This window comes from Xylaria bambusicola (assembly GCF_022495145.1).
Source record: "Xylaria bambusicola strain CBS 139988 unplaced genomic scaffold F5B22scaffold_84, whole genome shotgun sequence".
NCBI lineage: Eukaryota > Fungi > Ascomycota > Sordariomycetes > Xylariales > Xylariaceae > Xylaria > Xylaria bambusicola.
Genome location: NW_025953637.1, coordinates 65,648 through 91,830, shown reverse-complemented (window position 1 = coordinate 91,830; position 26,183 = coordinate 65,648). Strand labels below are relative to the sequence as shown.

Sequence of the window (26,183 nt, the reverse complement as noted above, 5' to 3'; positions counted from 1 at the left end):
CATTGCCTTACACAGGCATTTTAGCCTCTTCTCGTCCTGAGACAAGTTGACACATACTTACCTTAGGCAGAAGAAGTGAATATAAGCAGTGTACTACCTATGTAAGTAGGAAATGAAAACACGAAGCCTCTAGTGGCTGGTCAGCTTGGTGGACCATCTTGATATTACACTACCTAGTACTCCGTAGGTACTTACTTACTTATTCCGCATGAGCGTCTTGGCTAGGAACAGCGATGATCTGCCTAACCTAGTCTGCTCTAAGCAGCTCTCAACTTGGTATCGGCAGTCCAAGACAAGTAAGTCTTTACGCCAGACTGAGACTATATTACATGTACCTGCTAAGTTGCGGCTACGTTACTGTATGTACGGAATATGTACTTACCAAGTTGGCAGTCGAGTCAGTCTAGGGTTGGCCAGCCTACCCCAGCACTGCACTAATCCTCGTAACTTGCTCCTCCCCTTTTGGACCCTTTGGTCTCTCTCTCTCTCTGCCCCCGTAGCTGCCCCCATCATTCTTCACACGCCGTCGCTCGCTGTGTCGCTTCATTGCCTCGTCGTCCGCTTATTGTTCTCCTTTCTGTTCACGCCAGGGAACAAGTCGCCTGTTCTCGCCTCACCATTGTCCATGCAATAGACACTGCATCTTACTGTTCCGCCTTCATTTGGTTACCAACGCGTATTTTCTTTCCCACTCGCGCCAGTCACTCGTTCTCTCGCAGCATATCGTATATCGTCCGTGTTACCGCCGAACCCGACCGAGACAACGACAGTTCATTATCCCAGCGTCAATCCTGCTTCGCATCAAGTCAACAGCAAACGGCGCTATTACTCGTTTCCGCTTATATGTCGTTGCGGCCGTATCACAATTTCTAGAACACTCAGCACATAGTCCGAAATTCCTGGTCCCATTCCAACTCTCGCCAGTCTCTGGGCTATCATAGGGAAAACTTCTCCATCTCTCTTTACCCCTGGACAAGTTACCCGCCAGCATGCGCCCACCACGATCTATTCTGTTAGGCTTGGCAGCCGTGTTTGCATCGCCCGTTATTGCGCAGAATAATGACGACGATGATGATAACAATAACAATAACAACAACAATGATAGTAGTTCCACATCTGTGAATACTGATGATAATACCTCAACTGCTACCGACAATGATGCGTCCACATCTTCTACAAGGGCACCTCCATCCACCACTACAAACGACGCTGAACCAACGTCGTCGCTACCTGACATAGATGAGACCTCCACGACATCCTCACCTTCTTCAGCAACTTCAACAACAACTACTACAGCAAGTAGCACTACACAAAGCGTCCCGGCTATCACGAGCGACACGGGTGACACTCCGCCCTTACCAACTCTGCCAGGCTCTTATAGTTACCCGCCCCCAGCTGTGCCTCCCACCAAAAATGCCCCCTTTATGCAAAAGTCAAATCTACCCCAGGGCACCGTCTTCATCGCTGTTGGTGCTATTCTAGGCGCATTCGCCGTTGCTATCTTAATCTGGCGGGCTGTTGTTGCTTGTCTGCTGCATCGATCTGTCAAACGTGCTACTTTGGCTCAGCAGGTGGCAAACGACAAGAATTCGTACCCGCCTCCTTCTGCTCCTTTCTACAAGTATAGTGATCACGCGTCTTCTATCTCTCTTGGTAACTCGCCAGGAGCTCGCCCAACTCGAAAATTACGTGGACCGGTACCCTCTGGAACACCAAGCCAGTCAAACCTCTTTTTCTCTCCCACAGCCCCTGCCGGAGCTAGCAATGCTACGAATCGCGAATCACGATTCTTGCCTTCAGGATTCTATGCATCCGGCGCTGCTTCACCACAAGGTCATGAACACTCTATTAGTTTGACCAATTTACGGCCAGATTCCCATGGCCATGCTCGGGCCCTTGAGCCCAGCCCTCCTGAATCTCCTAACCTGGCTCCACCTCACAATGTAGGACGGAGAAATTTAAGCTCAAGCACCCTGAACTTGAACCGGCCAGCGAGTGGCCGAACCCCGAGCGCCTTTCTCGAAGACTTGCTAGGTGACCAACCCGAGCAATTTCCACCAGGTCACCGTAACACGTGGAATCAACCATCAAACCGTTTCTAGATCGAGCCCAGTCTTTCGAGTTCATGCAATGTTGCGTATAGGATGAACCTACAAACTATGCGTTCTGCTCAAGCCAGAGTTATTTTATCTTTGACAAGTTAGCAGCTTCTTTTCCTCAGTACGAGCTTTGTGTAAAGTCTATGTAATGATATGGAGTTGGCATTCAGGAGGCGTTGACAGGAAGCGGTCTACTCGGCATTGGTTTACAGCTCAATAGACTAGGTTACATAACCTCCATCATTGATTCTACATAATATTTCGAAGGTCTGGAATGACCTCCACTTATCCGCGCAAAGGTTGTTGATATTCATAAGAGCTACATGGTTTTCCAGGTGCACGGACGATCGCTAATTGCCTCGACTACATTCTTCGGTCTCACTAGACTTGCTAAGGGGGTTCGAGTGCGTGAGTTCGCTGTGTCCCGAATCCAACAAATAGCAGAGCATATCATTTCAAAAGGTGGATAGCTATCCCTATTATACCAAACACCGCTTTAATGAGCGCCTTCAACTGCTGTATGTATATGTTCAGCTGGTGTGCACGCCCCCAGCTCGCTTGTGATATTGATAGAAATCGAGAATGGCTTCGCATAGAAGATTAGTACAGGAAGATACGGTAGCTCTGTGGATAGATCCTTGAATAGATAGATATCCCTTCACACGAGTACTTATGAGTAAATTAAACAGCATCTATTATCCATCTTGTTCGTATATGGTCCGGTCGGTCGGAAGCAACGGGACCATGTGAAACCTGAAGTCGCTGCGGGGAGGGCATTGTCTCACCTAACCTACCTACCTCCTTACTTACCTACCTGCCCAGCAAGCAAGCAAGTAAGCACTTCATCTCGCCACATTCTGACGTCTTTTTGCGTCGTGTAAGACAGAGAGGCAGACAGACGTAGTGGGTGGGAGTCGACCGCCTGATGTCTTAAACGCTCGATGCTTCAACCATTTTTTTACCCCGGCTCACTTACAGCTCCTTCCTTTTCGCTGCTTACAAATAGGAACAAGATTGACCCTGGAGAAAATTCCCGCGGAGCCCTGCAATCGCATGAACAAATACGCAGATTCATGCGTGGTGGGGAGGGGGTGGTATAAGAATGTACTGATAATCATCTCATAAATTTTCCAAGCAGATATTAATAAATATACTTCACCTCTCTCGATACCACAACCCTTTCACATGATACAATAAATAGTCTGAGACGTTCTTATCATAATATCCGATTGAAATATGCTAATTCCCTAGTATGCTTACGCCTTATGTATCTATCTGGTGAATATGAACCTGAAAAAAAAGCAAAAATGTCTGCGCTATACCGCCAATGATGATGAAAGTGTGCCGTTCCACACGGATATACTTTTGATGACATCCGAGTCCAAATAAAAGATCCAAATATCAGTTCAACCCTCACGACGACCCAGCAGGCTCAATAGAGTCCTCTTTCTCATCATCCACAACACGAGATGTGGTGACGGACCCTTCGTTTAGCGAGTTCACTGCAGTAACCAAATCCTCGTGTCGGATCCCACTTCGCTCACACATACCTCTGAAGATACCGTCTTTGATATTCCAGAGTTCGAGCGGTGTGCCAAGCTCAGCGATGCGGCCCGCGTCCATGACGCAGATACGGTCATAGCCGATAATCGTGCGTAGACGATGCGCGATGCACAGCAGTGTCCGTCCTTTGAAGCCCACGGCCATCGTCTTCTGAATTTTGTCATCAGTCTCCATGTCGACCGAGCTGGTGGCTTCGTCGCACACAATGATTCGCGAGCCACGGACGAGTGCACGCGCAAGAGCCATAAGCTGGCGCTGTCCGAGACTGAAGTTCAACCCTTCCTCCTCCACAATGCTGTCGAGCTGGATCCTACTTGGATCTTTATCGTTAGGTCCGGCGTCGGCGGGAACGAGATCGGCTTGTCGCAATGCGGACCACAGCTCTAGGTCTGTATGTTCAGAAAAGGGGTCGAGATTGCTGCGTACAGTGCCGTGAAATAGGGTTGGGTCTTGTGGTATGATGGAGAGGCGAGAGCGTAAGTCGTGGAGCCCGATGGTCGCAATGTCGATGCCGTCGATGGTGATGTGGCCGCCAGAAATTTCGACGAGACGGAACAAGGTCGACATGATGGAGCTCTTACCGGCGCCGGTGCGTCCCACGATACCGATTCGCTCGCCGCCCTGGACATGCATAGACAAGCCCTTGAGCACAAGCGGCAGATTTTCACGGTATCGCATTTCGACGTTGTCAAAGACGATCTCACCTTTCTCGGGCCACGATGGGCGTACGTCAATCGTGTGCTCGGGTGCTTCCTCTTCGAGGTTTGTGCCATAATGTATGAGACGTTCCACAGCGTTCATGCCGTTCTCCACCTCGGCTAACTGCCGCACGCTGAACTGCAACATCTGCACGATACTCAAGATGTAGGACAGAACCAGACCACCGGTTGACGGGGGCACGCTGAACCGGGATGTTACGACAAGGATACCTGTGGTAAATACTAGCAAGTTACCAATAAGGTCCAGACGCAACGACAACCATCGTTGATTCGAGAACGTCAGGTAATATGCCGAGTTCATCTCGTCAATTGTGCCTCTAAGCTCGCCAACTAAACGGCCCTGTAATCCATACGCACGAATAGAAGCGACACCTGAGATACCCTCGCTAAATTTGGCAAAAACGACCGATCGAAGAACGGACTCGAAGCGCTTTACTTCACGGGCGGAAGAACGGTAGTACGAGGCCGCCAGAATGAAGATGATAGCCAAGGGGACGAGGGCAATGGCGAAGTAGTGAAAGAACGCGATGATAAGAGCGAATACGGAGATGACCGTCACCATTGTTAAAAAGAACATCCTCATGGCATCTGTCAGGTTGTTGTCCATAACGTCAACATCCCTCGAGAACCTATTCGTAATGCGCCCAAGGGGTGTCGTGTCGAAGAACGACATTGGCGCTCGCAATGTCCTCGTCACGGCTTGCCGAAGTAGTGCCTTGCTTGCTCGTGTCCCGAATATTGTCAGCATAAGGGCAAATATGAACAAGAAAATAGCTTGGCCGGTTCCAAGAGCCGCGTAGACGCCGATATAAACTCCCTGAGAAAATCCAAATCTATCCCCAGTCCAGTACGAGAGCCATAGACTTGTCGCAATGTTGCCGCCTTGTGCTATAATGAGAGCCAAGAACACCCAAAGAGCATTGAAGATGCTACCAGACGCCCGTATATACTTGCCATAGACTGACCAAGGAACGCTGGCAACTGCTCGTTCCTCAGCCTGCATCAAACCCCGCGCCTTCTTCTTTTTCTTGGTGTCCTTCTTCGATGACTTCTCTTCGACAGCCACGCCATCGTCGTCTTCTTTCTTTTCCTCTAGGGCCGTTGTTTCCATCAGAGTCTTAAAACCGGGCTCATTCTCCATCAGTTTATCGAATGTATCGACGGCACGAATCTTGCCACCATCCATCCAGACAATACGGTCACAGCGGTTCAGAACCCACAGTTGATGGGTGGCGAGAATTCGACATTTGTCCTTCAATAGCCCTAGAATGGCATTATCCATGATATGGCGACCGACGTGGGCATCGACAGCGCTCAGAGGGTCGTCCATAAGTACTATATCAGCATCGAAGTAAATAGCACGTGCTATATTCTGTACAAATGTGCTGTTAGAAATCGTTACAGATGGTACAGAGACAATAACTTGTTGGCGCTTTGACAGTACACAGCAATATGTGGAAGCAAGCTATGAAAGAGAATGAGAAGTTCATAATACGTACAAGTCGTTGTTTTTGTCCGCCAGATACGGTTATTCCCCTTTCACCAATTTCGGTTGCATCGCCATCTGGCAACATATCTAAATCAGGCTGTAGGGCACATCTAGATTGGCCATTAGTGAGCTGACTTTGAAGAGTTGGGAGGAATTCTTACGCTTTGATAACCTCTTTATACCATTCCCTATTCATATCTTTACCGAAAAGAATATTGTTGCGAACCGAGGTATTTTGAATCCAAGCGTACTGTGGGCAAAAAGCTCTTGATGCGCCAAGAAGCACTTCACCTGAAGTCTTTCGCATGTCACCAGCGAGCGCCGCAAGGAGAGATGTCTTACCGCTGCCAACGGAACCAATGACAGCAATAATTTCCTTGCGTCCGATCGCGAGGTTGAGCTGCTCAAGTTTAAATGGCTCACGCTCCTCCACCAGAGTACTGGCCGTGTCCGAGTTTGATTCCGACGTTTCTGCACCCTTGTCATGCTTTGCGGGCCGTTGGCTTTTCTTCTTTGAAGCAGCCTTTTTTCCAGGTCCGGCTGGCTTATCGTCCTCCTGTGTAGGAGTTCGCTCCCAAGTGAAGCTAGCTTGCTTCATCTCAACAGCATTTTCGCTCTCTGGATCAAAAATGGCAGTGTCTTCTTGATTTTCAGAGAGCATGAAATCCTGTATACGTTTCATCGATGACCATGCATCAACGATATTTCCAATAACCAAAGGTAGCAGGTTGAGTGGTAATCGCAGACCGTTGAAAAGCGCCAATGAAGAAAAGACTTCGGCAGCGCTGAGGCCATGGTCTGTCAGCGAATAGGTGATGAATGAGAGGAAGGAGGCGTAGATGGGAAGTGACAAGCTGACAGAGTTAATAGCATTGCGAATTGCCAGAAGGACTTGAATTCCATGAATCTCACGCTCTCGGACTTCTCCTAAGCGCTTCATGAATGCCTCTTCCCATCCAAAATACTTGACAAATCGAACAGACTGCAGAATTTCTTGAGTAAGGGCGACGCGCTGGTCGGTCACCTTGTTAATCAGTGCTCGGCGTCGGAATAAACTGCGGATAGCCCGAGTAAGAGCCGGAATTCCAATGACGAGAATAGCAAAACCTGCTAGTGCACTATAGGACAAGTTTATGAGCAGGACGACCAGCGTGATGATACATTGAATCGGTGCAGTCCATACGATATGGAACATGGCGGAGGCGGTATCAAGACGATATGTGTCGACACTCATTATGTTGACAACTCGGCCATTACTCCAGCCCACACCGTCGCCGGCAACGCCCTTCTTTCCAGGTTTGGTATCCTTCTTGGTCGTCTCCTCCTCTTTCGTATCGTCCGTTCCCGCCTCTGTTTTCTCACCGTCTTTGCCATTCGCGACGACCTTGCCGCCGGCTTTGGCTCGATTTGAAATGACCATAGACTTTTCGAATATGAAGCTAATCATGACAGCTCGTACTTGGCCACCAATCATCATGCCTCTGTACAGAAAGTGGTTTGTTCCTATGAAACAGTCAGAAAAGGTTGCTTGCACTGTGGAGTAAAGAATCGTACCCAGGCTCTGGAAGAATTGCATAAATGTGACTCCCAGAACTAACCCGACTCCTCTACCAATGGGCGGTGGAGGTCGCCCGCTCTGTTGGTTGTCCCAAGCTTCTTGCGCAAAGGCGATGAGATATCGGAGCACAAACGGCGATAAAACCTGTAAGATGGCGGCCACAAGTTGACATAAACCTCCGACCCAAAATTCCCAGAAGAAGGTCTCGTGGATCGCCCAAAGCAGGGGGTATTTGTCTCCGTTTTTGGACCGCCGTTCGAAGGACTCGGTACACTTGCGAGCCATTACATCTACTGTCCGGCTTGGATTCACTTTCCAGAGATCCATCTGCTCGAGTGGTCTTTTATAGCCAACCTAAAAACTAATCAGCGTGTCTCATCACTTATATCAGCCGTAAGTACATGTCGAGTATAAATCCTTGCCCTTGGGTTCCAATGTTACGTACATTCATCAGGGGAGCCATCCACTGAAATGTCAGCCTACTAAAGAAACTAGCTCCGGCTTCTGCCGACTCCTGCCTTTCTTTGGGAACTGGAGGAATTGACCCCCATCGTAGAGGGTTTGGTGTTTTATACCATGGCTTCTTAGGTGTAGCCGGCACTGAAGCACGAGTTGTGGTGCGCGTCACGGTGCTCGCGTCGGTAACATAGCTCTGGGTACGCTTCAACTCCTCCCTATTAGCACGCTCGTCCAGCGACTCCTCACGGAGGCGAATCTCTTCCTCTGGGTCTTGGAGATCATCTTCGTCGTCGTCGTAAGGTACCGAAGATTCCAACTTCGACGGGGCGTCAACCTCGGCTATAGGGTCTGCTGGCTTCGTCTCCTTCTCGACTTCTTCGTTGGCCATGATTTTAACTTGGCCTTTCTCTTAACACCCACCGCCTGCTAGTTGTGCAGTCGGTGTGGTAGAAAACCACCGTGCTCTAGTTTTAAGAGTTGCAACGCCGAATCATGCAACGCTAGCACCTTACGGCTAATTTTAACCAGGCGTCAATAAGAAACGGATTCTTATCGAAAAAGACAAAACTTAAGAGCGGGCGCGAGACGACGGCATAGGCGACCTGTCTAGAATACTATAACGATCTGGACAATATTTATACCAATCGCAGACAGGAGCACTTGAAATTAAATTATTTTGCCAAACAGCTAAATGTACCCGAATATCCCCAATGCACACCCATATGGCAATGACAAGCGGGCAGGAGCAATAAGAGAAGTAGGGAACGGGAGCAATGGGGCGGCAGTGGCACCGGTAGCGGCAACGGTGGTGTGCGAGAGACGGGTATATAGGTAGAGATGGGTAGAGATAGATGGGCAGGTAGATACAGCAAGATGGATATCTGGGGATGTCTGGGGGTGTTTGGGGATGTTTGAGGATTGTGATAGGTGCGGTGATTTATTATGGTGGATGCCGGCGGTGGTTGATTTATCAGAACATGATGCTTTGATTTTATCTCCCAAATTTGTCGGCCCCTCTTTCCATTTCCCTCGGTGTTGCCGCTACAGCATCTCTCCTTGCGGCGTTAACTTCGCACTTGCCCGGCTCCGAGCCAAAAACAACCATGACCATAACTACTATGTATAACTACTGTATGCCGGTTCATGGCAATTGATAATGGCACGGACACTGACATGGACAGTGCAAGGCTAACGGCATATCCCTGCGAACTAAGCTGATCTAATGCACCTAACCTAAGTACGTAATCTGCAGTGTAACTGCTGGTATCTTCACAGTTTGTCACCTACATCACGTAGGCAATTTAGCCGATTGGCTCGGTCACCTGCTTCGAGGGTACTCATAGTAACCTGGCTACCTAACTTGGGCATCTACAGTGTATACAACTGAAGTACGATGATACTCTAAGCACATATGTATGTAGGTAAGCACCGATATCAGTCACCGTCAATAGTAGCAGGTTAGGATATGTGATGAGTCTACGAGATACCACTGGCGGATGAAGAGAGAGATGAGTCAATCCAGATGCAGTGTAAATTTAAAAATCAAGCTTGCCTGGTGTTACCGCGGCCAAGGCACCTACTTTAAGTAAGAGTAAGTAGGCAGATAGGTAGCGCAGCCATCAACCACTGCCATCACATAGTAAATGCTTGATTTGTCCTCAAACCTTTTTCCATTCGCCGTTTCGTGTATACTATGGTAAACTAGGATTGCCAAGGAGCGCCCGTTTGTCCCAGCTGTTTGGGATTCCTACAGTACTGTACTTACCAAGTATCTACACTAATTAGAATAACGTGCACTGGGCATTGTAACGCGAATATTTTCTTCTTGATTACCAAGCAAAGATTGAAAGACCACGGCATTTCGGTCGAGCAGAGTCGAGCCACCACTAGTGTCACGCTTAAGCACATGTGGGTTCTCTCTCTCTCTCTCTCTCTCTCTCTCTCTGCCTTGTAGGCCTCTTCCCTCTATTCTATTGATAATCGGTCGGTCTCATACCTAGGTGTATGTACGTAGAGTCATAGTATATAATCATCCCCGCCGGAGTAAGGCAACAAAGTAGTCCGTCACACCGCTCATAGAAGTCTCGGGCTTCACGAGTCCAGTCGTTTCAGTCAAATTCTTAATCAGAGAGACGAACAGGCATCAGCGCTAGAACCAAGTTACACGCTTGTCTGCCTACATGCATATGTGAGTATGCCATCGTCGACTCATCATCATCTGCACCACAAAGCCCGGTTTACTAGTACCATATGTTGGGCATCTTGGCCGATCCGGGAACGGACTGGACGGGCTGCATTGGAACCCGTCCCCTGCACGTCGAACGCCACGTCCCATTGGCTGGTAACTGGGTAGTACCGTGGAGTGCCATCCGGTAGACCAGGTCTGACCAGGCACTCGAGTACACTCTCGACTCTCCAGTAGGTATCTTGATGCCAAGAGATGTGCTGAGTTGATCAACTCGAAAATCCAATGCTCTTCTTGTCTGCCGAGTCTGCTTTGTAATAGCTCCCGAGAGTACTATGAGACTTGTACTACTTACAATGTAGTAAGTATGCAGGTGACTACTTCACGCATACCCTACCGACCTATCTACCCTCCATTCTGCCCATCTTACTAGTATAAATGCTGCGGAGGACCATCAATGGTCACCACGGTCCCGAGTCGGCACCGAGATGGCATAGGCTAGCCGATTGGCTGCGGCAGCTTCGAATTCACGAATGCCGTAGCCCGTAACCCGAATTCGAATCCGAGCACACGGCTCAGCCCCACTTGACGGCCAACACCATCCTTTATCTCTATTCTCTGTAGATGCACATATATATAGTACGTTGGTATAGCAGAAAGCGCATACTGTAGAGTATCATGATCAAGCTATGAATATGCAATGATGAATAAAAAATTAGGCTAATTAACTCGCCAATGGATAAAACCTGCTGGTTCGTAACAGGGACGAGCGGAGAAGACTGGCACCTTATATGAATCTTCAGTCTTAATCCTCCTGAGCACATATTCAAGTCTTCAACCACCATTGATAGACCCATTTAATTAGTAGTAGCTAGACATAGCAGGCACACCGCGGGCTTTCATGAGGGCTTCACATTTCTTTATCGAGCTGCTAATACAAACAGGCACTGACACATATATTATTCACTAGGGTAGAGAGGCAGACACATCAATAACTGAACAAGTCAACAAGTGTCGGGGTGTCAATATTTACCGAAGACACCTGAAGTTTTCGAAGGGGACCTCATCCAGATTACGCTATGGAGAGAGAAGCGGGGAGTGAGATAAGACATGAGGTAGTAATAGCGGGTTAGACCAAGGTATCTGTTTTGTTCAAGGATTCCTAACCACATTATAGATCCCAATGGATTAGGTATATGACAACTCACATTGCACTCCCTTTACTCCCGACTTCCTAGGAAGTCGTTGGCCCATTTCGTCAACAAGCTACTATCTCCTACTAGCCTACTTCTCAACTATCTCTCCCTACCGACTTCCTGGGAAGTCGCTGGCAACTCCTGTAAGTAATGTCAATAATCCCTGTTATTCCTATATACTTCTACAACAGCTCACTAGGTAGCCAATCTATATAACCGCAGGACCAACGCCAGAGCAATCGCACTATAAAGCTAGCGAGAGTGTTTTTTTTTTTTTTCCTTCTTTATTTTCTGTTTAAAAAAACGCCCCTCAAGAAACCCACCAAAAAACAGACCTGCATCACTGCCGAAATGTAGACACCGGCCCCCTGAAGCAGCCTTTTCGACAGAGTCTGAGTTTACCTCCTGTTATGTAAATACCTGAAGAAAAGCGAACAAAACTGATTCTCCTTTTCGAAATTCAGTGACTAGATGGACGAACAGACAGACAGCTACACAAACTTCACATAGATGCTACCGCTAAAAGCCACCAAAACACGTACCTAGGCAGATCAAGTATGGACGCCAGGCATGAAACTCAATCGCAGCCTTTCTATATTTTAGTACAATTCCCTTCTTATCTTAAACCAGTCCATTTCCCACCTCATAGTCTGCGCGGGCAGTTATGCTTTTTGATGATATTCATACAATGAAACACGGTGAAACAAACAAAAGATACACAAGCCTCTACCCCATAGAGAAAAGCGGCCCTATAGAGCATTGGGATTCGCCTAAGCCCCTTGAAGTCATAGTTCGCTCATCCTCTCCCAACGCCACGCATGATAAGAATAAGTATTACGAATGGGCTGACCACCAGCCAATTCAACGCCCGTCCCACCAAGAGACACTGAGGTGCTTCGTTGAGGTAAAGCCTAAATGCTCTCAGTATCCTCGTCCTCATCGAGACCCAGCAATGTTTTGTCCACGTCATCAAGTTCCTCATCCTCGTCTTTGCCCTCACCCGCGGGCTCAAGCTCGTCAGCGCCACTGTCAATGCCCAGTAGCTCTTTATCAACATCATCCAGATCATCAGCATCTTCCATCATTACGTCTCCGTTAGCAGCGTTAACAGGTTTACCGTTGACAGTGGCCTTTCCATTCGCCCGGGCCTTTTTTACCCGTACCCGGTCTGGAGTAGCTAGACGTTCGAGCTCCATGATAGGGTCGGGGAGTGTTTCGTCGGTGATTTGAACTACTGGACGTCGTTTGTTTGGCGGAATGATTCCCAAGTCCCGTCGACCGCTCCATCTCTTAAGTCGTCGGTTGGCTCTTCTCACTGCTGCTGCATACGATGCGGGCTCTTCGCCAAAATTGTCCTCCTCTTGAGTTAGCTGACACAGACCACCGAAACCCCGATCTCGGAAGACAGATCTAATGCTTATGGGCGTTCTACCATCTTCCTCATCGCTGTCAACAAAAGGGTCCGTCATGGCATCTAAGCGCCGTTTTGTGCGAATCAACACACCCTCCTGTCGCCTCAGCTTTCGCGAAATGTGGTGCTGTCTTCGGAGACCACGATCGAGTATGTATTCAACACGTTGGCTGCGATTACGCTCCACTGCTAATTGGTGTGCGGTTGGAGGTCGAGGCTTTCGTGGAACGATGCCTTCAGCAGCATGGGAACCAGGAACCGCAGGCGAGGAGGCATCAAAAAGTTGATATTTCAGTGAGGCCCCACCGCGACGTACCGTGCTGTTGGCACCAAGGCGCGATAGAGCTCTTGGGGGCGGAGTTGACCGGGTACTATCCATGTCAGACTCGTGCTTTGAGGGCCGTATGCGTGGTAAAATTGCCGCTGAGGGACTATCCTCAACAAGAAGTTTAGCTCTTGAGCCTCTCTTAGTTTGGCTGTCGACCGCGTAGGCTTGATCCAAGGCAATAATCTTGGCTCTGTGACTTTGTTTCTCACGTCCGAATTCGACTTCTTCTGGTGAATCTATATTCTCGCGTGCTTCTTGCTCTGGTGTCATCTCTTCCATTCGAGGGACACCCTGGTTAGCGAGGCCGAGCTCGTAATCAACTCCGGCTCCGAACGGATTCTCCTCGCAGCCTTCTTCTGTAAAGTCTGACTCCAGGTACTGCCACATTAACCATAGAAATGCCCTCGCACGAGATTTGCTGGTGTAGTTTGTTTTCATAATGAGGTCATGAAATTCGCCACCGCTCGGAAAGTGCAGTTCTGCAATCTGTGGTGCTTGTGAACCGATGAGAAAGATCAAGTTGACGGGATTTGACCGCGGCGCCTTCGAGTTCTTGAACTCGGCCAAGTCATGAGGTTCGGCTCGGTCTTCGGCGGCTCCTTTCAAAATCGACTTCAGCCTGGGGGCATCTTGTAGCTGCTTATAGGCGGATGCATCCTGATGTGCTTGTAATGATGGAATAGCATGATAGGTTCTGAGTTGAGCTCGCATTTCTGGGAAGACTGTATGAGCTGAGTTAGTAAAATCCTTTCTCTATGTGAATATGATGAGGTCACAGTACAGTTCAGTGTAGTATTCATCCGTCCAACATTGACGAGCAGACAGACCATAGCCATTCCTTTGGCAGCCTCGCGATCACTAAGAAGCTTGTCTCGAAGAACTTTGCTAGTCTTGCTACTCCTCGCCATCGTGTCAATGTATAAGTCGGCGAAGCTCTGCTTTTCCGAGTTTCCGAGTTCGTAGCTATTAGTAAATACTTTCGTTTCGTCATCGAAGACAGCACGCAAGAAGTCGTACTGTATGTCACGTCTCCATAAGGGCTCCCCGTCTTCTTTTTTAAGATGCCTAATTTTGCCTACAACAGAGAATGACCCTCCGCCAGAGGTACCACCACCTGCAGCAGATGCCCTAGATTTGCGTTTCGTCCCATGAACTGATTCGGCACCTATCATGCTCGACTCGAGGTTGCCATCAGGCGAGCCGTCTCGGGGGGTACCGCCCGGGCTAGAGGGCTGCGACCATTGGCCCGGAGAGCCATGGCTTGATGTCATGGAAGTCATGGGATAGTTGGGAACGATGACCGACCGGATCGACGATGGAAGAGGACGGGTGTTGGAAAAGCGGGATAGGCAGAATACAAGCTATCGAATTGGGGAACAACCGATGGTATCAAAGGTTATTAACGACGGCGTGATGGCTGAGCGATGGAAACTGATGAGTAATGGAGCAGGTGGTTGCCTGAAGTTGAGTTGCAAAGCATAAGGCCAACGACGCAAAAAGTGCTAGAAGTGCCTAATGAATCAAGAAGCTGAGGAACGGAGATATGCGCGTGAAATGCGCCGCGCGTGTTCAATGGATGGATTCAATGTATTCACAGCCCTGCAAAGGACTGTGCACAGGACACACAGTAGATGTAATAAATGGAATGCAACCGAGGGTTGTTATTCCATTGTACGAGACGGGCGAGACAGTGAGTGAAGGTTGCCTCGTTTTGCACTTTGTAGGGAGAGAGGGAATGGGTTGGTGAACCTGACACGAGAATGTTAGTACCTACCTACCTACCACTTGACCTAATGGAATGGTGCCACCGTCGGCCGGCGCGCGCTGGTCAATTCTGCAAACCTTCCTTTCGTCAGATTCCCACTGGCCAGTACACAACAGGTTAGGCGATCGGGTCAGGATGGGGAACCCACCTACTTACATACCTACAGTAGGTACCTACAGTAGGTACTATGTAGTACATATGCACATAAAGTATGTGCAGCAGTGGACTTTAGATATACTAGCCACCAGCTTTCTGATGCTGCTCGACTGGATCATATTAGATTATATCTACCTACCTCTTAGCTCAGACAGAGTTGGATCATGTTAGGTCATGCAGACTCATGCTACCTACAACACCAGAGCCAGCTATAAATCGTCGTTGATCACGTGATCTGGTCACATATCCCTTTGGTGCCTTTCTCGCCTTTCTCCCATGCCTGGGCACCAGCTTCATTCATGCTCCATATTGTTGCTTTATGCATTTCGAGCTACTACTCTGCTTATTGACTATAGCATCCCGACCAATTCGAGCTAAGGCCAGTACACGGGCGGGATCACGTACCGGTAACGAGCTCGGATTAGGACCAGTAGAGGCTCAGCCAACAACAGACTGGCTCTACATATACTCAGGTTTTACCGTTTTGTGCCATACATTTAAGTAATTAGGTTCAGTATATTCGATGCTTTTGTGCTTTTGCTCAGAGTGAACTTAGTTGGCCCTCGGTCAAATGCCAGAGTATAAGAATTCATACGTGCGTAGTCCTGGAGAGAAACTAGATACTCAAGAAAGATGGTATCTACACAATCAATAATGAACCATGACGTACTGAGACAACCAAACTCTAATCCCCGATGAGAACGGCTCCTCTTGCACCAATAGAACCATTACTACATATCGGCCAGATCTTTAAAAGCCATAATTCAACCTACACTGTTGTCATGGAGCTTCACAGGGCCGCAGATTAAGCCGCAGTGGATCTTGCCAGGCAAGACCCTTTTAGAACATCCCGTCGTCCACATCATACCTAAGAGCTCCCTTGATCCATTCTTGCGTGCAATTGAGGGATCAGAACAATGATCTGTGCAGCGTCAAGAGAATTTGTGGCCATTTGGCGCCTGCAGAATGACGCCGACATTTTCAAGCAATACCAGTCCCAGTCGTCGTTCATTCGCCCCTCCCCCCTGTCGACGAGATCCAACAACCGGCCGATCCGCCTTCTAGCATTCCGAGGGGGGGCCTGGACAGTGAGCTCCTAACATAATCGAAGAATAAGCGGCTGCTGACGTGACCTGAAATCAAGCGAGTAGCAAGGTGTATCTTCGAAGCCCTTCAGATCGGACCCAGCTTGGTGATTATGTGTCCTAAGACTCAAGCTTCGCAAAGGAGAGTTAAGTCGTTGGTACTGCCTTTACACGTAGCTCAGAAGCGACGGTACAACTTACTACTTGATTTCCACTAGTTACCGTGAATGATATAAATCTACAAGACAATGATAATCGGAATGTAAATTGGTTCAAAGAAGCTGCGAGGTTTGACGATAATCTTGATGTGTCCTGCAAATGTAACTCTCACAGCTTAAAGAGTCGGTTCAAACCAGGAGCAAGCCGCTCTCCGTAAATGATAGCAATCGTGTAGTGCGTATTGCGTTCCCGCTGAACAGTCCACATCCGGATAAAGCACTCACCAGTACGGACAAGATATCGTACCATTGCCGTCACAGAACCCGTATCAGCACGATCTCGGTGTAACGATCTCGCGATCACTCCAACAGTTTCAGGGAGTCTTGAGGATTATTTCTTAGTTGTAAGAACCGGCGAAATATTGAGCAGTAAGAGTTCACAAGATTGTTGTTGAGGAGATGGTAGACTCCTCAAGTATCGTAAAAAGTAGATTAATGTATAGATCAATCTCTAAGGCAATGATTGATTCAAAACAAGATATATATTTATGTGCATTACACGCTCATATATTCCCTCCCTAGAACTGTTCCTCTTTTCTAACTCTACGTGACATGGTCGAGAACATCGACTAGTTTGTTTTCTACCTTCAGACGATGTCTACGACCAAGTGTGTATACCATCAAGCTATCCTTCTCGACCCTACCCTACAGCCGGGACAGGAATGGCGATTATAGGTTGAGGGTAGCGGTAGAGTACCTAGGTACCGATTCTATAACACAGATACCTAGGTATCTCTATCATCAAGTTACTACAAATGAGTCTTTGGAACATCGACGCCATACATTTCACAGCCTTATCAACATGAACATCACAGCAACGAGTGTATTGGTAGCTATGAAGAACTGCATGTTTTTTATTACTTAGGAACACTTAACTCAGTTCGTCGCAAATGGATCCTATGCTGGTCCAACACGGCGCAAAAGAACCTTTAGCAAAGTTCTCAGCCGATATCTGCAAAGAGGCTATCTACCAGGCAGATGGGAAGTCATCTCGTCCATATGCCAGTATTGTTGGAATAAGCCCCAGACATGCTCTGCGCATCTCAAAGAGGTCTGGAAATTGTACCTGATCAACCAGACGCCGTTTTTTCTGTTATCTCGCGAACCGTCCCAATATTACCATCCATCCTATGCTATGTCCATAGCCCGCCCTGTCCTGCCATTTGTAATTGGAGGAGAGAGGCAAGCTGTCGCGCGTGAGAGCCCTGCCGAATTTGAACCCACGAGCGTTCTGCTTTTTGTCTATGAAAGAAGATGCCGGCGACATATTCGCAACAAAACGGAACACGTATTCACCCCGTTCTATGAGGATGTGGGAAGAGATTCCATCTCCGTCCAAAGGGTAAAAGCAGGAACATGAACAGAGATTGTCGTCATCGTCGTGAGAAGTATCGGTCCAATGTCTTTCGAAGACCAACCAGGTTCTAATAGAAGAAATATCTCCCGAGACTCAGAGCTCAAGGCCTATCTTTGACCTGGAAAACGTCTCATGTAGCTGCTCGGATGCAATCCCCGCAATCGTCTATGGGTATCAATCGTGAGGAATACGAATGCGCAGCCGTAACAAAGACAAATACCGTCTATCATATGCCAGAGCCTCATGCCATAAGACTCGAACCTGCCGATCCGGATGGGTTGGTCGCAAGTAGCGTGTGCCGTAGATGAAACTAGGTCGGAAACATTGGCGACGTTCCAAAACCATGTGTAAAACCACGCAAATGTATGAATAAGGAAATGCAAAGGAAAAATCTATGTGCTTGTACTCCCCCCACCCAAAGAAAAGCTCATGCTTAATCGCGAAGCAAATAGGCTGGGGGTTGTTGCGCGCCACTCATGGTAAATCGTCACATGAGTAGTTTACCACCAAGAAGCCTGACCGCCAGGACCACCTGGGTTACCATAGCTGCCACCACCGTAGCCAGGGCCACCAGATCCATAACCGCCTCCACCGTTGTATCCAGAGTTTGGTGGGCCACCGTAGGCACCACCATTGTAGCCGCCGGAGGCAGGTGGGGGGCCACCAAAACCGCCACCGAAACCAGGGCCGCCGCCGCCACCACCGTACTTTCGGAAATCGCGGTTAGCACCAGCACCTCGGCCACGACCACCAGAACGACCGCCGCGACCACCACCACCGTAGGAGCTTTCCCGAGCAATGGTCTCTAAGAATGCAGGGACTTCCTGGTTGGCTTCTTTTAGCAACTCAAGAAGCTCGCGAACCACACCACGGTTACCGCGGTTGAAGAAAGCAGTTGAATGTCCAGTATTGCCAGCACGGCCAGTTCGACCAATTCGGTGGACATAGTCGTCAATATCAGTAGGGAGATCATAGTTGATAACATGAGTAACGTTGGGGATATCAAGTCCACGGGCGGCAACAGCTGTAGCGACAAGAATAGGGCAACGTCCGTTGCGGAACATCTCCAAGGCACGTTCACGCTCACGCTGAGTACGATCGCCGTGAATTGACGTTGCTGGGAAGTTCTGGTTGATCAAGAAATCAGACAGTGAATCAGCCATACGCTTCGTCTCCACGAAGATAAGGGTGAGGCCACCGCCATGAGTGTGTAAGATGTCCAACAAAACGGAGCGCTTGTCAACATCCTCAACATATTCAACCTTCTGAGTAATGTTCTCTGATGTAGAACCAACGCGACCAACGGAAAGGAAGACATAGTCCTTCAAGAAGTCACGAGCTAGCATTTGAATGTCCCGTGGGAAGGTGGCCGAGAACATGAGTGTCTGGCGGTTGTGGACTGCGGGCATATCCTCACCTTCCACAATGCGGCGAATCTGAGGCTCGAAACCCATATCAAGCATACGATCAGCTTCATCGAGAACAAGATATTTGATGTTCTGGAGAGAGATGCGTCCTCGTTCTATGAGGTCCACAAGACGTCCAGGCGTGGCAACCAAAAGGTCGCAGCCTCTCTCAATTTGACGTAGTTGAGAGCCGATATCAGCACCACCATACACAACGCAAGGTCGAACCCAAGAGCGATATGCGAACTTGCGAGCTTCATCGTAGATCTGGGAAACAAGCTCACGAGTTGGGGCAAGAATCAGCGAGGTGGGGTAAGCCTTTCGCTGACGACCATAGCCACCAGATGTATTGGCAGGTACAGGAGATGGACCAGTTAAAAAGGCCTGAGAAAGAATAGGGAACAAGAAACCACCAGTCTTTCCAGAACCAGTCTGGGCACAGGCCATAAGATCCCGACCACCCATAACGATAGGAATAGAGTACTTTTGGACAGGGGTGGGGACTTTGTAACGCGCAAGTTCGATGTTGCGAATGAGATGCTCTTCCAGAGGGGGGGTACTGAAGGTAAGCACGGGCTCAGGTACATCATGACCAGAAGCCTCGACGGGAATGTCGTCGTATTTCTCGAAGTTGATGCCAGTGTGCTGTTTGGACGGGTCATCGGGGGTACCGAAAAGTTCACGTTCAACGCGAGGGTTTGGTGGCCCAGGAATATGTTTACCATCCCGCCACTGGCCGTCGCCGGAGCCTCTAGCATGGCCACCGCCTGAAGCGGGATTGCCGTACCCATTGCGGTCAAAGCCACGGTTGTTTCCCCAGCCGCCACCGCCATGTTGACGTTGTGGTTGATGTTGAGGGGGAAAGTCTGGAGTTTGCCCAGGAGCCGGCCCCCATCCCTCAGCACCCGGACGAGCATCGTAGGAATTATTGCTGTAGAAAAACAAACATGTTAGAGACATCGTTTGATGTGAGGAACCCGCAATCGAATATAACGCAACAAGTGGCACTTGCAAGGTGTAATACGCAGGGAAAGGATAGAGCGACTTACCCAGCCCAAGCACTGTTGTTGAGTCCATTCATTCCAGCAGGCGAAGGCCCAGGGCCCATGGGAGCATTACCACCACCGCCCATCTTGCCTCGCATGTGGGGTGGGATATAGGATCGACCGCCGGCAGGAGGTTGAGGCGGCGCCTGGTCGTTCAGGCTTAAGCCATTCATGTTGAGTTGTTCCGCCATTTTGACAGCAAACAAAATCGATCGATATGAAGGAGATCAATGCCGAAGTGTACGTAGAAGGCAGACTATGGTGTTGTTTTTATGACAAGTGATTGTTTTGAATTTCTGAGGAAAATTTTTCTCTTCGTGACGTGCCCAGCCGTTTGAACTCTCGATTACAGGAACAGAATTGTCCTTAATGAGAGAATGCAAGATGGCAAGGAACGCAATACAAACAAGAAAGATAGAAAAACGTAAATGCAGTTGGTCCTGAACACACAAGGACCCCTTTACGCGATGGGTTGAAGAAGGATGGAAGGGTAGGTAAGTGTAGGAGGAGGGTGTGGGAGAGGGAAGAGAGAAAGAAATGAAGATGAGACTAGCCCAAGGGCAAAAAATTATTAGGTGCCTGTGGCCTGCAGGCTCAGGCAGTAAATGACGGTATTGGTGGGTGCAGAAGAGATCACTCCAGCGCAGTTGCAGATGGGGGGTACCTTGTAGTGAGCTGGGAGCCTCGTTGAACTACCTAGGTACCTAGGTCGCCTTTCCCAACCTCAGGAAAGAACAACAGAAGCGAACAGGAAACTTGCCCCCGAGAAGAGTGGCCAATAAGAACAGCTTGAGCCAGTTGCTTTGATTATTGTTATTGTGAAGATTTTTTGGGGGCTTTCGTCTAATTTCAAAGACATAGGACTGACTGAAAGAGATGAGCACTGACTTATGAATTTCTGTTTGTAGGTACATTCAGTGTACTTGTAGGTAGGTTAGGTTCTAGTAAGTATAATTTTGCATGCTACGGAGAGGTAGGTACAGCAAGAGGGCCATACCTAGGTACCTATTGGATGAGTGGGAAAGGGGCGTTGACAGACCCACAATCTCAATGGTTCAATGGTTGCTACGCTAAGGCTGTAGCGATCTACCTATCTACAGTATTGATACGCCTTCTCACAGAGAGACCCTCCTGGTACTTTTATTGCAGTACCTATGTACCACTTACCAAGTCACGACGTTAGGTGAACAGGGTGGCGGCACATAGGAAAAAGGAAAAGCTTCGATGTATACCTAGTGCGCAAGTTCCAGTTGTTTAACAAAAAAAAACAAACCAAAAAACACTAACAGTAAAAAGACTTAGGTACTATGTAGGTATAGTGGGTACATGTACATATCTGGGTCTTAATCATATTCCATGAAAACCCAAACAGCAAGAACCTACTACAGTAGACATCTCTATTCTTGCTTCTTAAGTACATGCCTAGGTGCATTATGTAGGCATCTTTGGAAAGTTAGTAGCAGACATCTGTTTTGTTGACAGGGCTTACCTAGTAGTCTACTGTATCTACTTACTCACCGAGTTGCCGAGATACCCTCTGCCTGGGGAGGTAGCAGTGACCATTGCTTACATGTGAGAAGACCATACTACAGGCAGGTATGAGCATGATAGGTTTGCCTGCCCCCCCAAATATGGGCACTTATCCAGTATGTGTACTATTGTAGGGCAGTGTAGGTGGTAGGTATGTAGGTAATTTTCAGCTATCTGTATACCTGGGTACCAATCTACGACTCAAGTACATGACAAAATGTTGTCTGATTTGACTTGCCTTGACAGCTGTGCTAGGAGCAGCTTGTTACTGAATACTCAAATATTTAAAATTTTCTGGATGCCCTTGCAAGAATGCGAAGGCGAGGTTAGCACAAGTCATGAAGGCAATTAAGTCCCGAATCGTGTCAATGTCTTCTTGACTGACGTCGTTTTGCCTCTTCCAGGGATTTCCCTAGGCACAAGGTTTGATACCCCTCGTGTGCCTACCCCTACAACATGTATGGAGTAGTATATATGCATGTAAGCAAGTACTATCCGGTACGTGATGTGTACTTTGTAGGTGAACAGGGAGGATCCAGGGCAGGTACATAACCTACTAGGTACCGGTAGTTATACTAGGCATGCAAGTAGGGAACCTATTTACTTAAAAAGGAACTCTAATTCGCCTGCTAGCACACATCGAGTCATCTCTAGGAGAACAAGTCATAAGTAGGTACTTACTTAGTACACTACCATCAGTACCTACATACATGATGTACTTTATACCTACTACACAGCTAGTAAAGAATACCTATCTACTTAATACTTACTAGACTCTCCTGGTGCTAGTGGTTAATCTACTTAAGCCTTTGGTTGAGATCGATGGGGTTGTGTCTCTATGCTAAGTATATGTAGTACGTAGTGCTCTAATCATGTAAGTGATATCGGAGATACCAGTAGCAGTATGTTGTCCTGTCGAAGCTACCTAGGTAATTAAGAAAGCCGATATCATTCCGAGCCATGCTAATTTTGAGCCGTACATGCAGAAGTGAAGTATACTGCTGGTTGACTGTGTAAGTTGGAGGCACCAGAGTAGATTTCTAACAGTTGTCGCTGACGGCCATATGTCATACTTAAGTACTTTATATACTTTATCTAGGTACGTCAAATGTCTCTGTCCATCAATTGTGACACAAGGAGTGCTTATGGTATTAGCCTCTCGCTCTGCAATTTTCCCCCTAGCAAAACCACTCCCATACAGCTGCTGACTAGAAGAATTGTGAATCTACGGTATTGTAGGTAATCCATATGCTGAAAGTGAGATACAGTTGGTTGGGGCGGTGTATGCATTCCTTTACTATATACTCGGTAGTCACAGAACCCAGAATGGCTAGGCAAAGCCACGTATGGCTTCGAGAGAGGAGAAATGAACGAGATAACAAAATCCCGTTCTATGTTCAATGGCTCATTAGCACTGGTATCCTGACTCCTCACTCAAATACGATATCAGGAGGGAGTCGCATACAGTAGTTATTGCCCTACAGTTGCACTATTTACGTCCAACTTTTCCTTGTGATTTGTGTTCGTTCAGATTCGAGAGGATCTCCAGGCCTGTTCGACTATCGGGGCACTAGAGATGTTTAAAGGTGCCAGGGCGAGATTCATTGAGATACACTAGTCTTTGAGCCCTGAGATATGCTAGTCAAAAAAACATGGCGAAGGGTGGCGAGCTCTGTTTGCTAAGATACGATCTTACCGTTTCATTTGCTCGTTGGCTTGTGATGTACAAAGATGCCAAGCAAGCCAACTGATACTAGATTGCTTAGGCCAGTTTTACCAGTGTGGTTTTCGACATGTATTATCGTCGAGGTGTTCCAAGCCTTTCAATAAACAATTACTATCGCGCTTAACCGTAGACGAAATATAGACAACTTCTTGCAGCAATTCAACGCTTCGAACAAATCACAATTTGCAGTCATACTCGGCCGAGACGAGACAGAAAGTGGACAAATGAGGCTGAACGTTGTTTCCGCCAACGGAAAATGCAACTCAGCTAACTGGAGATAACGATATGACGCAAAAGGATAAGCTAGTCGAGGAGGTTAGAAGCAATAATAAATGCTTGTAGTTTAAACCTAGATAGTATGCCAATGTACGACAGTGCTATACCTAGCTGGCCGAGAACTTAAGTGCGTGGCATAGGCGGAGTTGACACCCTGTGATGGTTAGTCTTCACAACGTCAGAACAGAACCTCTTAGTTAATATTTACAGTAGAATTTCGTCATCATCAATATGAGCTTGTTTGTATCTGAGACAGATAGTGCCTGATATTCTCGTGAGACGTTTACTGTTGTTTGTTCACAATGGGGCTTCCTAGGGAGTTGCACTTTACCCCTCTGCCAGCAAGAATTGCAGATGGGACTATTTTACTTATGCGAGCTTAGGTCGTTCTCGAAATAGAAATTTCATAGCATTATATTTCTTGTAATCTGCTCCTTATCATAATATAACATGGAGAAATCGCGGCATCATTCAGCTGAGGAACCCGAATAGTAGGAATTGTGCTTAGAACGGAGTTGCCCATACCCGACACTGAATTCGTGGGAGTGACAGATCATCAATCACTATCCAGGTTTTCCGTGTTACAGATGGTTCTGAAATTTCCTCTTTCTTCTCTCCCCTCATTCTTCTGGTAGCATTCTTGTTTAAATTAAACTTTGGTCGTTATGTATTTGACCATAATTGGCCATAGATGTAAGGCTTCTACAGCCGGGGCGACTTCGTCGAGGCTCAAGTTACTGACTAGCGCTAGTAGGAGCTGTTATGTACAGTAGGTAGTTGTACCGTACCTGAGGCAAAGCGGGGAATGATGTAACAGAAAGTGCGACATGAACCTCTCAACGCTCCTGTGCTGTAACCTCTTCACACGGAGATCATTGCATCTCACCGCTTGTAATGGGGTATGTGTTGGAATTGACCGAGTGGATCTGGGCAGATCTGGGAAGTCTTGCGTAGGTCATATATAACATACACCGCTAGATGGCCAGCAAGTTACATATTGTCTTGTGGCCTTTTACCTTCATGACATATTACATTGTGATAGCTAAAAAGCCACCCTCTACGGTTACAGTTATCTCAACAGCGGCAAATCTTCAAGTATCACTCAACAGGACTGGTGTCTTAGTGTGATGGACGAATTGATTCCCGCAGAGACGAGTGTCTCAAGGAACCTGGACAATGTTCTCTTTCCTGTGAACTTTGGCATCTGATATGATCATAATGCCAAACATTGACATAACTTCGTTAGGTCATGTACGCTATTCATAATCTTATGCGACCTCTTGCGTTGCTAGATCGTAGTACCTCAGATGGCCGTCTATTCTAGTCTCGACGACTAGAAGTCTCTCACGCCCCCCATAAGGCGAACTTGATTTCACGATCCATTCAATAGCCAGGGTCGCAATTCAAATGTCTGGTAATTCATTAGCTGCGAACATGATCAATTTGAGCCACATAATCCTAATTTTACAGGGGCAGCCCTAGTCTCGTCGCCTTCTCAAGGACATTTCACGACCTTGTCGTCGTTGAACTCGATATCGCGGATGCCGTCCTTAGTCACAGCCTTGACGATCATGCCCTTGAAGTCGATGGGTAACCGTCTCTTCAGCTCATCGGTACACATCTCCAATACTTTAATGCCTTGTACTAAAGTCATGTCTGGATGGTGGTGTTTGTCGAGAATCGAGAGGCAATAATATTGCGCATAGCCGTGGGCGGCATAGGGTACTGGTGCCAGTGCCGCTAGGTAATCCAGCCAGAACAAGCTAGGCTTGTGGGTGATGGGGTCGACGCCTCCCAGAAGAAGATTCACGTTATACGGCTTTCGCGATCGTAAGCTCGTCGCAAGCTGTCCACGTACGTAATGTGCTAGGGCGGTAGGAGACAGGTCCGTCTCGTTCCGCATGGAATAGAGCTGGGCGTTGGCTTGGATGTACTCGGCAAATTGCACTACGTTACGGGTCAGTAAGGGCTAATAGTATAGAGAGCTATAAATGCAACATGCCTGTATCGCCGGCTTCGCCAGAGAACGCTACGAGAGTGTGCTTGTTCAGTTGTCTAGTCTTGTCGTCGGATGCCTTGAGAATAGTAGCTCCCCGCATAGCAGCCTTCGAGGCGGCGATTAAGGTGAAGTCCTTTCCCGTAATACCCAACAGTACCTCCCTAGTAGTAGTGTGTCAGTACGAGCGAGGTATTAGAGAACAACAACAGTGCCTTCCTACATCTTGATGAGAAGCGAGGTGGGAGAGAGTTCCGGGTATTGCTGGCGATTACTGCTCAAGACGAAGCCACTAAAGGCGTGTCTTCTGTTGCCGTAGTTATTGGAATGATATCGAATGCCCTCCCGAAGATGCAAATATGAGAGACGTTGGTAGGGGAATAACGAAGCCTCGAAGATGTCGCAAATGGCGGTGCAAGATGTCACTGAGATATGATCATGTAGACGCGCAAGGGAGCTACAGCCTAGTTGAAGCCGACCTCATCCAAGCTACAGGTATTCCTAGGCAGTACCTGCTATAACAAGTACTGAGATGTACCACTGTGCTGTGGGCAAGCAGGTAAGTACATGTACTGGAGACCCACGAGACCCACTACGTACGGCTCCATAGCAGCA

At 48.0% G+C, this 26,183-nt stretch overlaps 5 protein-coding genes across 5 annotated transcripts; 1 reads left to right on the top strand and 4 right to left on the bottom strand.

The window, feature by feature from the left end:
* Positions 1-454: 454 nt before the first annotated feature.
* On the top strand, positions 455-2,801 carry F5B22DRAFT_629884 (uncharacterized protein). Its single transcript, XM_047976503.1, has one exon. The coding sequence runs from the start codon at positions 990-992 to the stop codon at positions 2,100-2,102; it is 1,113 nt and encodes a 370-aa protein (XP_047825192.1). The 5' UTR covers positions 455-989; the 3' UTR covers positions 2,103-2,801.
* A 25-nt stretch (positions 2,802-2,826) lies between these two features.
* Positions 2,827-8,534, bottom strand: F5B22DRAFT_557430 (ABC transporter family protein). Its single transcript, XM_047973005.1, has 5 exons — positions 7,874-8,534; positions 7,425-7,782; positions 6,032-7,373; positions 5,881-5,980; positions 2,827-5,753 (listed from the first exon to the last, which is right to left on the bottom strand). The coding sequence occupies exons 1-5, from the start codon at positions 8,273-8,275 to the stop codon at positions 3,513-3,515; spliced, it is 4,443 nt and encodes a 1,480-aa protein (XP_047825191.1). The 5' UTR covers positions 8,276-8,534; the 3' UTR covers positions 2,827-3,512.
* A 3,645-nt stretch (positions 8,535-12,179) lies between these two features.
* F5B22DRAFT_652210 (uncharacterized protein) lies at positions 12,180-14,287 on the bottom strand (the record flags this gene model as incomplete). The annotated part of the gene is made up of 2 exons (XM_047979573.1): positions 12,180-13,729; positions 13,789-14,287. 2 exons carry the CDS (start codon positions 14,285-14,287, stop codon positions 12,180-12,182), a joined length of 2,049 nt encoding a protein of 682 aa, XP_047825190.1.
* A 3,552-nt stretch (positions 14,288-17,839) lies between these two features.
* Positions 17,840-20,487, bottom strand: F5B22DRAFT_557370 (DEAD-domain-containing protein). The gene is made up of 2 exons (XM_047973004.1): positions 20,044-20,487; positions 17,840-19,925 (listed from the first exon to the last, which is right to left on the bottom strand). Exons 1-2 carry the CDS (start codon positions 20,229-20,231, stop codon positions 18,089-18,091), a joined length of 2,025 nt encoding a protein of 674 aa, XP_047825189.1. The 5' UTR covers positions 20,232-20,487; the 3' UTR covers positions 17,840-18,088.
* Positions 20,488-25,067: 4,580 nt separating this feature from the next.
* Positions 25,068-26,176, bottom strand: F5B22DRAFT_640259 (nucleophile aminohydrolase; the record flags this gene model as incomplete). The annotated part of the gene is made up of 3 exons (XM_047977828.1): positions 25,068-25,519; positions 25,575-25,732; positions 26,142-26,176. The coding sequence occupies 3 exons, from the start codon at positions 26,174-26,176 to the stop codon at positions 25,068-25,070; spliced, it is 645 nt and encodes a 214-aa protein (XP_047825188.1).
* Between the last annotated feature and the right edge of the window lie 7 nt (positions 26,177-26,183).